This window comes from Melospiza melodia, chromosome 6, assembly GCF_035770615.1.
Source record: "Melospiza melodia melodia isolate bMelMel2 chromosome 6, bMelMel2.pri, whole genome shotgun sequence".
NCBI classification, from domain to species: domain Eukaryota; kingdom Metazoa; phylum Chordata; class Aves; order Passeriformes; family Passerellidae; genus Melospiza; species Melospiza melodia.
The window spans coordinates 16,989,233-17,001,403 of NC_086199.1; the positions used below are offsets into that span (position 1 = coordinate 16,989,233).

Here is a 12,171-nt window from a genome sequence, read left to right on the forward strand (position 1 = left end):
CATTTTAATTCTTCACAGTGAGGTTGTTGGTGAGCTTGTTAACTCCTACACAAGCTTTTTTTTTTTTTTTTTTTGCAGTCTATAGTACAGTGGTCACTTGCATTTTATAAGCTAATTCCACATTATATATAGAATTTTGAATTTCTTCTTCTAGTTCCGTTGGCCAGTGGTACTGTTTTTGTGGTATGATATGAAGCAAGGTGTTAGGAAAAATAGCTCTGTGACAATCATTATTTGACATGTTCCTGCTGTTACATCCTTTAGTTTCCTTCCTTAATTCAAAGTCAATCATAGTTCTTTCAATATTTCCTAATATGGCCATTGTTCCAGGCTGCTTGTCATGTGGCTGCTTTTAGGGCTTGCTTTTTTATTTTTTTCATTTTTTATCTTGGGTTTACCAGAACTGAAGAGAACTTCAAATGTATACTTTTTCTAATAGGGATAAATTATAGCTTGCTTTTTAATAAATTTATTTTAAGGATGTCTTGTTTCATTTTTAAATATATCATCCCTCCTGATGTTAGGTTACAGAGAGTAGATTTGAGATCTTTCCAGGAAGCTTTGCAACATACTTCAAGTTTGAATGTTATCTAAAATCATTATACTTGTGTGTCAGTTTCAAAGCAGAAAAGAAAATATGATAAGTTTTATAAATGCTGGAAGACCGTAATTTCAACAGTAACATAGGGAGTATTGCTGCCTACCTATAAAGTTGGTTGATCTACTTCAAATTCCCCTTTCATTTGTTAACAGTACAGAGATTTTCTTTTAAGCCTATTAATCGAGATTTTGTAGAGAATTCAGTCATTATCTTTCAGGTATGCATTATCTTGTATAAAAAAAGTGCTAGAAAGTGCTTGAAACTTAACTTAGCCTTTCTGCTAAGTGGTGGTATTTTGAAAATACATGGAAATGCAATTACCTAAAGGAAAAAAAAGAAGAAATTGAAGTGGAAATAGTCTGAACCAGAAAAGTGTTAGTTTAGTGCTAATAAGACACAAAACTGAAATTAATGGTTTCTTCTGAAGCGTACAGAATTTTATTAAAGAAACAAACTACATACCCATTTTTCACTTGGGAGGTGAAGAACATTTCAGCTTGGAAATGTGTAACAAAGAAGTTGAGGAAGTTGTTAAAAAACTTGGAGTAGGGTTTGTGTGTTTTTTAAAAAATGTTCTGAAATGTAACTTTCCATTCTTTCAGGCTGATTACATAACTTGTGTAGTAGTTGCTTTGTAATTTCATACTGAAGGAGTTCAAAGCCTTGATGTTTTTCCAAGAAAAGCTGTGAGCACAGGAACTTTGACATTGGTATTTAACATAGCTATTTTCAAGTACAATGCCCCTGAGAAAGGACAGCTCTTTAGGTACCCAGTGTTTCTTCTATCCTAGTATTTGTGTTGTTGTGAGATTTACAAATTGGTTTTGTCTGATTTATGGTTTTTATTTTTGAGGTAATAATGTTCACAAATATACTGGAAATGTATGCTCTTGAAGCAAAGTGGCATTTTGGTTGAAGTCTAAAATCAGGAGGCCATCATGTGAAAATCAGACTTACCTGGATTTCAGAGCAATTTTTTTTGCTTCTGCTTTATTTTACACCCCTTCCATGGATATTGCTCTCGATCCAGACTGCAGTTTGGTCTAGTCTCCATCATGGTTCACATTCTCAGTCAAAACCTGAGCATCCCAGCAATGATCTGTACTCCTCATGCAGCCATTACCTCTGCTGGCACTGTCACAGTGAAGTAAGACATTCCTAGTCTCCTCTAGCAAGTTGTTTCTTATAGACTGGCTTCTTCTTCATAGAAAATTAGCCCTGAAAAAAACAAATTAAAAAGTAAACAATTTTTTCTCATTTTTCATATAATTGAGATAATTGATTTATATTGACTCTAAATGTTTGACAAGCACAACAAAAGCCCTCCTTAGAGTCTAGGACTTAACTATGTAGAATTTCTTTTATCTGTTTTTTTCTTTTCACTGTAGCATATAACAGAAATAGTATAAGAACATTACTCTCTTTCTGGTAAGAGAGGAGCAGTGGATAGGAGGCAGTCTCTAGGTGCTTCTGTTCCACATGTATATCCATACAGTGCTCACAGATAGGGGTTTTATGGGGGTGAAGTCCATGAGAGAAAGATTTATGTAAATGCTTGACATAAATGCACATGAAGATCCTGTAAGATCAGCTCTCTGCTGTATTAGAATATAGTGCAAGATACCCATCACTCTGCATCTCTTGAAATCCTTTTGCACATCCTACATCAGTCTCAAAACAAGTTGGTGTTTAAGTAAAGAATAGAAAGTAAGATGAAAACATTGAAATCCCACAAAGTATCACATTTCTTATTTGTAAAATATCACTGCTGTGTGTTGGAAAGCAAACAAAATCACTTCTGTTGCAGTTTTCAACACAGCTTTGTTTTCTATATGCCTGCTTTTGTGTTTGTGTGCTTAGGAAGCTAAGGCAGGAATATATTCAAGATAGGAACAAAAATAATTTCTCTGTGATTCTGAGCAAAAATAAGTTTTCAAAGGATATTTTATTGTCTGTCATAGCAGATGCTTTCCTCATCCTTGCTTCCAATACTGTTCTCACCTGTTAGTTTTCATGGAAAAAACTATTTGAACATGAGAGGAAATTATTATTCCCTCAGACATTCAAGATAAAATCATCCATTATGAATGCTTTCTCTTTCAAACCTTACTGTATGTTTATTACTCATAACTGTGTCTTAACTTAAAACAAGATTCCATTGTGAAGTTACAGGTAGGAAACCTGGCAGTGTTACATGGGAGACTAAGGTGGATATAAACATGAGGGAATTACTTTTATTCAAAATCTTAAAAAGTTTTGTAATAACTAGTTATACAAAGAACAGCGAAAGTAATGTTAGTATCTGAGTTAGGTTCAAGACTGATACTCTTAACAGTTTGTAGTTGGGATTCTGACTCCAGCTCACTTTTTCCAAGAAGATATTTAGCATTTTTTAGCCCATGTGCCACATGTCTTGCTGACGGTGGCTGTTGATTGCACTTGCAAGCATCAGATAAAAGGTTTTGGTTTTATGTTGAATTGTGATGGGTGGCAGACAAAATGGTCTTGGATCTTCAGATAGGGAGTTAATATTTCATACGCTTCCCCTGCTCCCCTCAAAATACTCATTTTACTGCCCTACTTAATGTTCTTGTATTTCCACTGTGCAGAGAAGCTGCTATTGTCATTTTCCACAGACCCACCCTCCTTCCACCCTCCTAGTGTGCATTTTCCTTGTTTGCCTTTTGCTGGTTCATATGCTTGTTTGATTCTTCTGTGGAGTTTTGTTGTCAAAGAAATCACAGCTTTCTGTCATTCTGGTGGGAAGAATTGATTCACTGGAAGGTTGATAATGGCTGGTGTGGCTGTCAGAAAAGAGATGGGACCATGCAGTTGAGAGTAGGAAAATACCAAGAAAGAAGAATGGTGGGAAAAGGAAAGAAACACTAAGAGATGAGAATGGGGAGGATGAGATCTTCCTCTTCAGGTTGTGAGCCATTAGATGGACTAACTACCAGTGGAGCGGCAGTCTAGGCAGCAAGTGTTTTCATTTTGAATGCATGAATGCCAGAATTGCTGCTTCATTGTGCTCTTTCAAATACTTAGGCTTGTGTAGCTCTAATGGCACATCGAAGATGTTTTATTTATAAGCTCAAACATGTGTTAAGAACTTTCAAGCATCAAACAAACATGATCTTTTGTAGCAAATTTGAGATATCTGGGATTTTTTTTCTGCATGAGGTAACAATGGATAAAATAAGAAGCATGCCATGATAATTCTTTAAAGTAGACTTCTAATTTTTTTTAAAGAGTAGTTTAGATTCTGGCAGCAAATTTGGGATTTTCTACATTTTATTCAGAATATAATGCCCAGTGTTAATTAATGTTTTGTGAAAATTATATAATATTGTGGGTGTACTGAAAGTGTAATTATGAAAGGGAGAGTGGGAAAACAGAACTGTCTGAAGTTGCAACTATGCTGCTTCTCATAGATAGGTACCTAAATGCTTACCAGGATGTTTTCCTAATTGTGGATTAAGTTATACTTCTCCACCCTCTTAAACCTGATGGAAAACAGACACACACGAGTCACAATCATCCAAAGCACCATCCTTTGTGCAGAGTATGTAGTCTTGTCCATTTGGTCAGGCCTTTAATAAAGTTATGGAAGCAAGCCACAGAATTGCAGTCCTTTTAAATTTTTTTTTTTATAAATTCTGTCTCTGTAGGGCTATAGAAAGCAGTAGGGTAAGTTGCATTCCTCAGTATTAGGATGTTCTTTTACAGCTTAAGAATTAATCTCTTGATTTGTCTCATTTCTTGCTTTTTGCTTAGGTAGTAACTTCTTTTAATATGAAATTGCTTCTGGCCTCAATACTATGTAAATGACTCTTAATTGGCTAAAAGTAATAGCTAGAGTGTATGGAGTTTAATAACTGCATTTTTTTTGTAAACATGTCAGTTATACTGAAGTTACTGAAATGTCACTGTTCTGATTGGCATGCATTTTAAGAGTTTCACTTGCCCTTACTCCTTACCTTTAAAATAATTCCTTTCTTTCCTTTCATATTTGAATTTTTGGGAGAAAAAACCCACAAACTTTAAAACTTGCAGTGTCCTTATGAGTTTACAAATGTTGCATTTCTTTTTCAGTTTATAAATACAGACAGAGAAAGCACAAGAGAAGGTGGAAGTGAGCTCAATTCTGAAAGCAACTTCTACTTCATTGCTTTGGTCAAGCCCTGTAGATGTCATTGTTATTGGCTTTTCTCCCCTTTTAAAAGATGAATATTTAAAAAATGTGATATAGTAAGTCTCAGCAATGAAGTAATAGGGTAGTATAAGTAGCTCAGCCTATTCACCAGCATGGTTCTGGATGTGCTTTTCTCTCTTAAATGGGAAAAGCTTTGACAATTTAGCCACCAAATTGCAAAGTAGGTGAGGTTTGGTTTAGCTCAGTATGCAAAAATTTATTCCAATTGAATTTTTAATCACTGAAAGGCAGTGGTAGACTAAATATTTGAGGTTTTTGACTGAGAAGCATAAAGGAAATGCCTGACAAAGCCCTTTTCACTAATTGAGAAGATGTTACCAAAACATGCTGTAAGGACAGAGTAAATTAATCTTATCAACATTTCTAAGGTAAATTTTCAATCATTCCTTTTTAGTCTGTTTTGAGTATACCGTGATTTGATCTGACTAATTTTGTTATAGAGAATAGTGTTAGGGGGTTTTGTTCTAATATCATTCCAACATAGGCTGATTTTTGTTGAGCAGTTTCATTCTTTTCTGCTTTTTTATGTGTTTAAAACCACAAAAATAAGAAGTATTGGTGGAGGTGAAGTTTATCTGGACCAGTGATGCCAAAGCACTGTGTTATCTGATGCTAAACATGCTTTTTAAAAGCAAGAAACTTCTTGGTGATGATTGTGACAAATTTGTTTGTGCCTAAAGTTTGCTACTGCTGGCCTTCATGCTTATATACACCTTTTCTGATCCTGCCTTGAAAGCTTATCCTTGATGCCCCTTAATTTTCTTCCTGCACTTTGCTTGTATCATATCTACAGTTATTAATTTCTGTCTCTGTTCAGGAGTGAGCACCTTTGTGTAGCTGCAGTTAAGATATTTGCATTATTTTAAACAGAAATACTATCTGAAATTTTTAAGGAGCCTAAAAGCTGGTCTTGTATCAGAATAATTAAATTAGGTTCTAACATGAGTCTTTGGGGTTTAGAGTGCAAATATGTAGACCCAAGGATGCAAACAGGCCCTAAGGGCATGTCTGTACAGAATTCCAGTAGATTTTGGTTTTCAGCCTAACTGGCAGATTGCTACTTAAAGAGTCAAAGTAGGGGTGTTTTTCTTGATAATTTAAAGCAGCAAACATTCTAATTGTCTTTAAAAATGAGGAAGATACAATTCGAAGGAGTTGATTTGAGCATGTTCTGGAAGGAAGCAGTCATAGAAATACACATGTACATTACTATCAGTGTTCATCTGTGGGCTGTCTTTGTCTTGTCTGAAATCACTGAAAACATGTCAGTTCCAAGTCAATGTTAATGTACCTTAAAATTCCTTGTCCCTGAAAGGAAGGGATCTCAAAGTCATTTACAGACACTGTGGGACGTTGCTGTCTAAGTTAATGTGCCCTTTTGCTCTGGCATTCCATCAGCACAGGGAGAGCTGCTGACATGCAAGCACATCCTAGTGAAAAGCAAGTAAAAGCTGTGTGTGTCCCAGGCTAGGAAGGAAACCATGTACCAGAGCAGCCACCACTCTTCTCAATGTTACAAACTGTTAACAAATACAGGAAATGTACTTTGCTAAAAGCAGTGTGATGTGGAGATCTACCATATTATCAATGGTATATTTTGCTTCATTTCTTGTCTCTGAAAGCATTTAACTCAATTTTAGGGTGATTTAGATTGTAGTCTTGAGGAGGTTTTTTTAGTAAATTTCATGTAGAAGATGCTTGACAAATCTGTTTTGTGTTTGTCTTGATGTGTGCAGTGGATCGCTGTTAAATGCTTTATGAAGCAAAAGCTAATTCTGTATTTTAACTGCTTTTTTTTCTTGTACAATCTTACTGCTTTTTCCATAATACAGTAGAACTTCAGTCACAAGTTTCATTCCCTTGCAGATGCTTAAAAAAGTGTAATGGGTAACTAAAAGTAACCTGTCATGAAGTGTTTGAAGGCTTGTGAAAGTTGCATGCATTTTCATAAAGTGTTTTGTTATTGTTCTTGTAACCCATCAAAAGACATAAACTTCATATGGAAAAAATGCCAATTCCTAAAATTTAATGAAGTTATTGTGATTTGAAGTTCTACTACATAGTATGTGTTTCATCTGCACTGGGAAAATAAAATTTCAAGCTGACAAGTTCTTGCTCATAAGTTTTTTCAACAGTTTTGCAAGGAGCATTTGCAGGGAGTTTTGTGGCGAATCTGCTTTGTTTGGTTGGGTTTTTTTTATATTTTTTAATCTTGTTATAGGGACACATTTGTGACTTTGCAATGCAGTCTTTGAGAGAGAACTCCATTAATGAGAAATACCTACTTAGACCAGAGGACTTAAAGCTGGGATTCCAGTGGACTGCTTTTGTCTCTCTAAAATATTTGGAATGTGGCATTACTGAATGATATTTTGGCTTTACAAAAGCGCTGAATGTATCCAGCTTCAAATGAGTTTGGAGGTTTTCTTGAAATCTGGCTTAATGACTTTCTGTCCTTCCTTAGTGTATGAAGTTGGTGTAATAGTCATCAGCTATTGAGGCTGCCTGTTTGAAATGTATAAATTAATATAATTTTTCACACAGTTGTTTCCATGCAGATGTTTGCACAAGATGAATTTAATTTAGTATGTAGTAGCTGGTCACTCTGTGGTCAAGCTTTGCTGTAGCATATGGGCTTTTTACAAGCAATTTTTATGTCTTGTGTGACTGGTGATTATTTCTCTAGCCAACTGGTGGCATTCTTTAGCATAACTTTGAACCATTCATATGGGTTTTGTTACTTGGTCATGCTACTTCTTTTAAAATTACCTTTTATATAAAAGTATTTTAGAAGATGAACTTGTGCTGATGAAAGATGATGCCCATGCTAGTGAAAGATATGTGGAAACTAAAGTTTCTGTAATATCCTGATGATCCTTTGTTATGTAAAATAGAACAGATGAGGGCTGTCATGTAATCTGAAGAGTAAAATAAATGATTAGGTCTCTAGGTAAAGTGATGGGAGTCCTACAGTCCTATAGCAAGATCTCTTGCATCAAACACTAGTTTTAGATATTCTGCAACTGAGTTGAAAGAAAGTACCTGTATAAAAATACTGGCTTTTTTAAAATTTGTACAGAGCTGCAGTTCAAAAGTCAGTATTTTAAACATATTTTTAAATACAGACAGCAACAAGGAAGGCAGTTTTAACATCTGATTTACAGTACAGTGCAATAGTGCTTTTACTTATAGAAAGCTTACACAATATGTAATATTTCTTGTCTCTTTTAGCTCTGTGTTAGGTAAATGCTATGCAGCTTGCACATAACATCACACTTTAGGACAATATGTGATGTAACAGCAATGATTTACCACAAAATACACTTTTGATCAAATAATTTTCTTTTGTAACTAAACCTGAAGTAGTGAAATTGTTGTTCTATCTGTTGTGTTCACGTTGCATTGCAGAATTCTGTTGTTCAGAACAACCTAAAGCTAACTCAATCCTTCACGAGTTCAAAGACAAATTGTATTAATATAAAGTAGAATATTTTCAACTGCTTTTATGTACAATAAAACCTCCAAACAACTGATGAAGAGATGAGAAAAAGGTAAAGCTATAAGATCATTCAATATAATCTATTGTTTGAGAAGAAAGTTCAGACCTGCTTAAATATCAGAGATGCCTCTGAGGGTCTTGAATCTCTGCCAAAGCTGTTTAGGCAGCAGATGTGGAAGAAGTGTAGATGGAGAAACTTGGATTGCAGAAGCCACATGGAAAGCAAGTCAGAGTCAAGAACAGAACACTGATCCCCCAGTCCTCTTCTGGCCACACAGTGAACCTTAAACTGTTTGTGCTCTTATCTTTTTGAAAAGGAGTTCAAAATTTTATGTTTTGTCTTGCTTTCATGGTTACAAGATTTACTAATTTTTAATCTCCCTGTTTTAAGGTATTAAGGGGCAGCTAAAATGGATTTTTTTACGGTTTATACTTGAAACCTAATGTAATTGAAAACTTGAACTACTGTAGCAATGAAAAAAACTTTGTTTTTCTTTTTTTGTTTTTGAGATGGTTGCTTCTTACTTTTTTCCTTGCTTTCCCTTGATCTATGTACTGATCATGAAAATGTTTCTTTTTTCAATAAACTGTCAGGGAATGTTGTTACAGTAATCAGTGATGAGGTTCCCAGATGAATATCTCTATATATCCATCTCACAGAAAGGCAATGAGGCTAAGAATGGAAAAAAAAAATGTAGCATGGATTTTAACTACTTTATTGAGTAATATTTTAAGGTGTTACTTCATCCAAGTTGGAATACTGTCAAATTCTATGTTTATATACAGGAACTTGACAAGAGGAGTTGGTAGATTTAGAGAGTTACTAAGAGCTGTTGAAACAAGAACTACACAAAACCTGCGAATGGTGAGTTATATTAAACCCCTTTCCTATTCTACCATCTGAGTTTCAGTAGGCAGAGGAGGCACAAATACACTGGATGAGTTAGATACAAATAGCTGGATATGTAGCATATTGATAAGGACCTGTTAGCCAACACTTTGTAAGGTTACATTTCCTGGCTTAAGAATGATTAATGAATGATTAAAGTAAAGAATGTTTTGTACCCAGTCTCCTCCCTATTCCTTTTTCTTGTTTGTTATTATAATTAGAACCTGACTGGTCTCTGATTGACCATACTTTCAGCCTTAGTTATAATTGCCTTATTTATGAGTCAATGTAGTTTTATGTTCTGTAAGGTAGTGGGGGTGAGAACAGAGAAAGCATCATTTTTGTGTGGTTTCTATCAAGTTAAAGGCTATCAAGTTATAAAGCCTCTTAAAGGAAAACCATAAAAGCAAAATCATGAATATTTGTCACTTATATTGTCATAACCTTGAATCTTTTATATAATAAAAATAGAGGCTCATTCTTTACTGCCATGTAATTATTTTCAAAATATCCTAGATTAGTTTCCTAATACTGGGCCTTCAAAACTTCCAAACTAGTAGTAAGGAAGGTAAGTGATTTCTTAATTAATTCAATAACTGATTCCTAGTAAATATATATTAAAATTATTTAATACTAGACTTTCAATGGAGAAGGATAGTATTGCAAATTTTAATAGGATGAAGAACTTCTTATGATAAAGGAGTTAAGGTGGAAGATGCACATCTTAGGGTGCTCTCTGCAACTTGGACTGCTCCAGTGTGTTCTCTCCCATGCAAACAACTGCTCCAGGTCTGAAGACGTAGTAGAAGTTATTGAGCATCTTAGGTTATTGATTTTCTTAGGAGTAGCAGCTGAGTTGTTTATACTTCAGAAGTATCTGGATTAACTAACAAAAAGGAAAAATTGTTTGTTATTGCTGTTATTTTTCTTTGTGCTTAGAGAATTGAACTGGGTACTTTTACCTTTTAAACAGCATCATGGCTGGTTTTTTTTGGATGTTATAGAGTACAAAAATACATTCCATATAAATAGTCATCTTTAGAAAAAATCTGAGCATTTTTAAGAGTTTGTATTCAGCATTTCTAGAGAAAATATTTATCTTTTGCTTTTACAGACAATAGCAAGACAACTTGCAGAAATTTTGTTGCGAGGTATGTGTGAACAGAGTTACTGGAATCCCCTGGAAGATCCTCCTCACCAATCACCCCTTGATGATCCACTGCGAAAAGGTTCCAATATGAAGAATTATGCACTCAGTAGGAGACCACGGGTATACACTGGAGAGAAGTATGGCTGAGTTTAAACCTCTTTTGTTTCTATAGTTGCAGTTGTTACCCAATGCACTGGATAATTTAGTTTGCATTTTTGAAAATGTAGAAGGAATTTAGCAGTGTGTGGATAGATAGATAGATAGATAGATAGATAGATAGATAGATAGATAGATAGATAGATAGATAGATAGATAGATAGATAGATAGATAGATAGATTCTCTGAGGAGAACCAGGGAAGAAATATGCTTCTCCCAGGGGAAGTTTGCACTGCATACATTAGACCTTTTGTTCTCAGTTGCAGAAATATTTTTTTTATCCTGGTGTATATGATAGACTTAATATCTCTTATTATATGTGGGATACAAAAGAAAACATGAACTGGGTAGCAAATCAGATACTGCACATTTTAAAAGTTATGTGCTGCTTCTAGACCTCTATTAATATGCTTTATCGTACAAAGGAAATATTCAATAATGTGGAGATTCAAGTTGGTCCAGGAAGCATTATGAAAAAATAACATGTCTAGAAATTTATCTAGCAGTTTAAAAACTAGTTTATTTTCCAAAGCTAATCTTTTAGTTATCATCTTAGATTAGTTTTGGCATTTCTTTTATGATTCCACCTTTTAATTCAGTTTTAATCTTTCGTTAAATCAGGTGATACTTTTTGGTTCATTTTTGTCTGGTATATCTCATAGTGAATTCTAGAGTAGCTATGGTATATTTCTTCCTTCTTGAAAATGTAACTTTTTTTCCTGAAGTAATCACCAATAGGGTTACTATTAAATATGGATAGCCATTTCCTTGAATTTGAAATTTTTCTTCAAAGTTAGTATCTTGACTATGAAAGTAGCCCTACTTACTTAAAGGAGAGATGTTTTGTTTTAGTGTTCACTTTATATTGTAACATAAATGCCTGCAATATGACACCATTTGAGTTGTTTAGCTGTATTTTTTTCAGAGTTCCATTAATGAATCTTTTACACAGCAGCAAGCCCACATAATTATGGTGTCTTTACTATTATTAAGTAGAATGGCCTTTATCTTCAAAGACTTCTAGCAGTTCTCCTTCCTGCATCCAGAATAGTTACAGCAGGTTTCTCAGGCTCAGTCTTTCAAACTTATGTTCTCCATTCTCAACTCATCCTTCACACAACATGCTTCCTGCAAAAGTGGGATTTTGTTCAGTTTAGTTGTCTTGTTCTTGGCACGTGCAGGTGAGGAGTTCCACAATTTCAACAGAGCATACAATTAATTTTATATGACCTTTCATCAGGTCAGCCTGGTTAATACCATACCACATAAAGTATGTCCAGCCAAGCATCTCATCTCCAGCAGTGACTGAAAGCAAGTATCAAAGACAATGACATCTAGGAAATTTTTTCCTCGGTATTCTTTTGACCACCAACTCTGAATCTGCAATGCACTTTTTTCTAAGTATGTTGCCTGACATTAAATAACTGCATTGTGTTCTTATGAGGATTATAGGTGTAATTTGGCTAATAGCATTTATGGTTTTTTAGATCTCTGTGTTATTGCTTCTTCAGTTTACTTGAACCAGTTCTTCAAATGAACATAACTTCCATGGTTTGCCTTTGGTTGATAGCTGTTTCATGTTTTCAGTTGCTTCTTTTGTCCTGTTACAATGAAATTATTTTACTCATGTGCCTGCATCTATCAGGACAAACAGAAAATGAG

The 12,171-nt window shown here is 34.6% G+C and overlaps 1 protein-coding gene across 5 annotated transcripts in view; it reads left to right on the plus strand.

Annotated features, from left to right (window-relative positions):
- TTC7B (tetratricopeptide repeat domain 7B) overlaps positions 1-12,171 on the plus strand; it is a 117,568-nt gene that overhangs the window by 30,397 nt on the left and 75,000 nt on the right. For all 5 annotated transcript variants that reach the window (XM_063160121.1, XM_063160122.1, XM_063160123.1 and 2 more), the window contains 2 exons: positions 9,100-9,178; positions 10,317-10,489. In XM_063160121.1, coding sequence (XP_063016191.1) covers positions 9,100-9,178; positions 10,317-10,489 — 252 coding nt within the window. The remainder of the gene's footprint in view (positions 1-9,099; positions 9,179-10,316; positions 10,490-12,171) is intronic.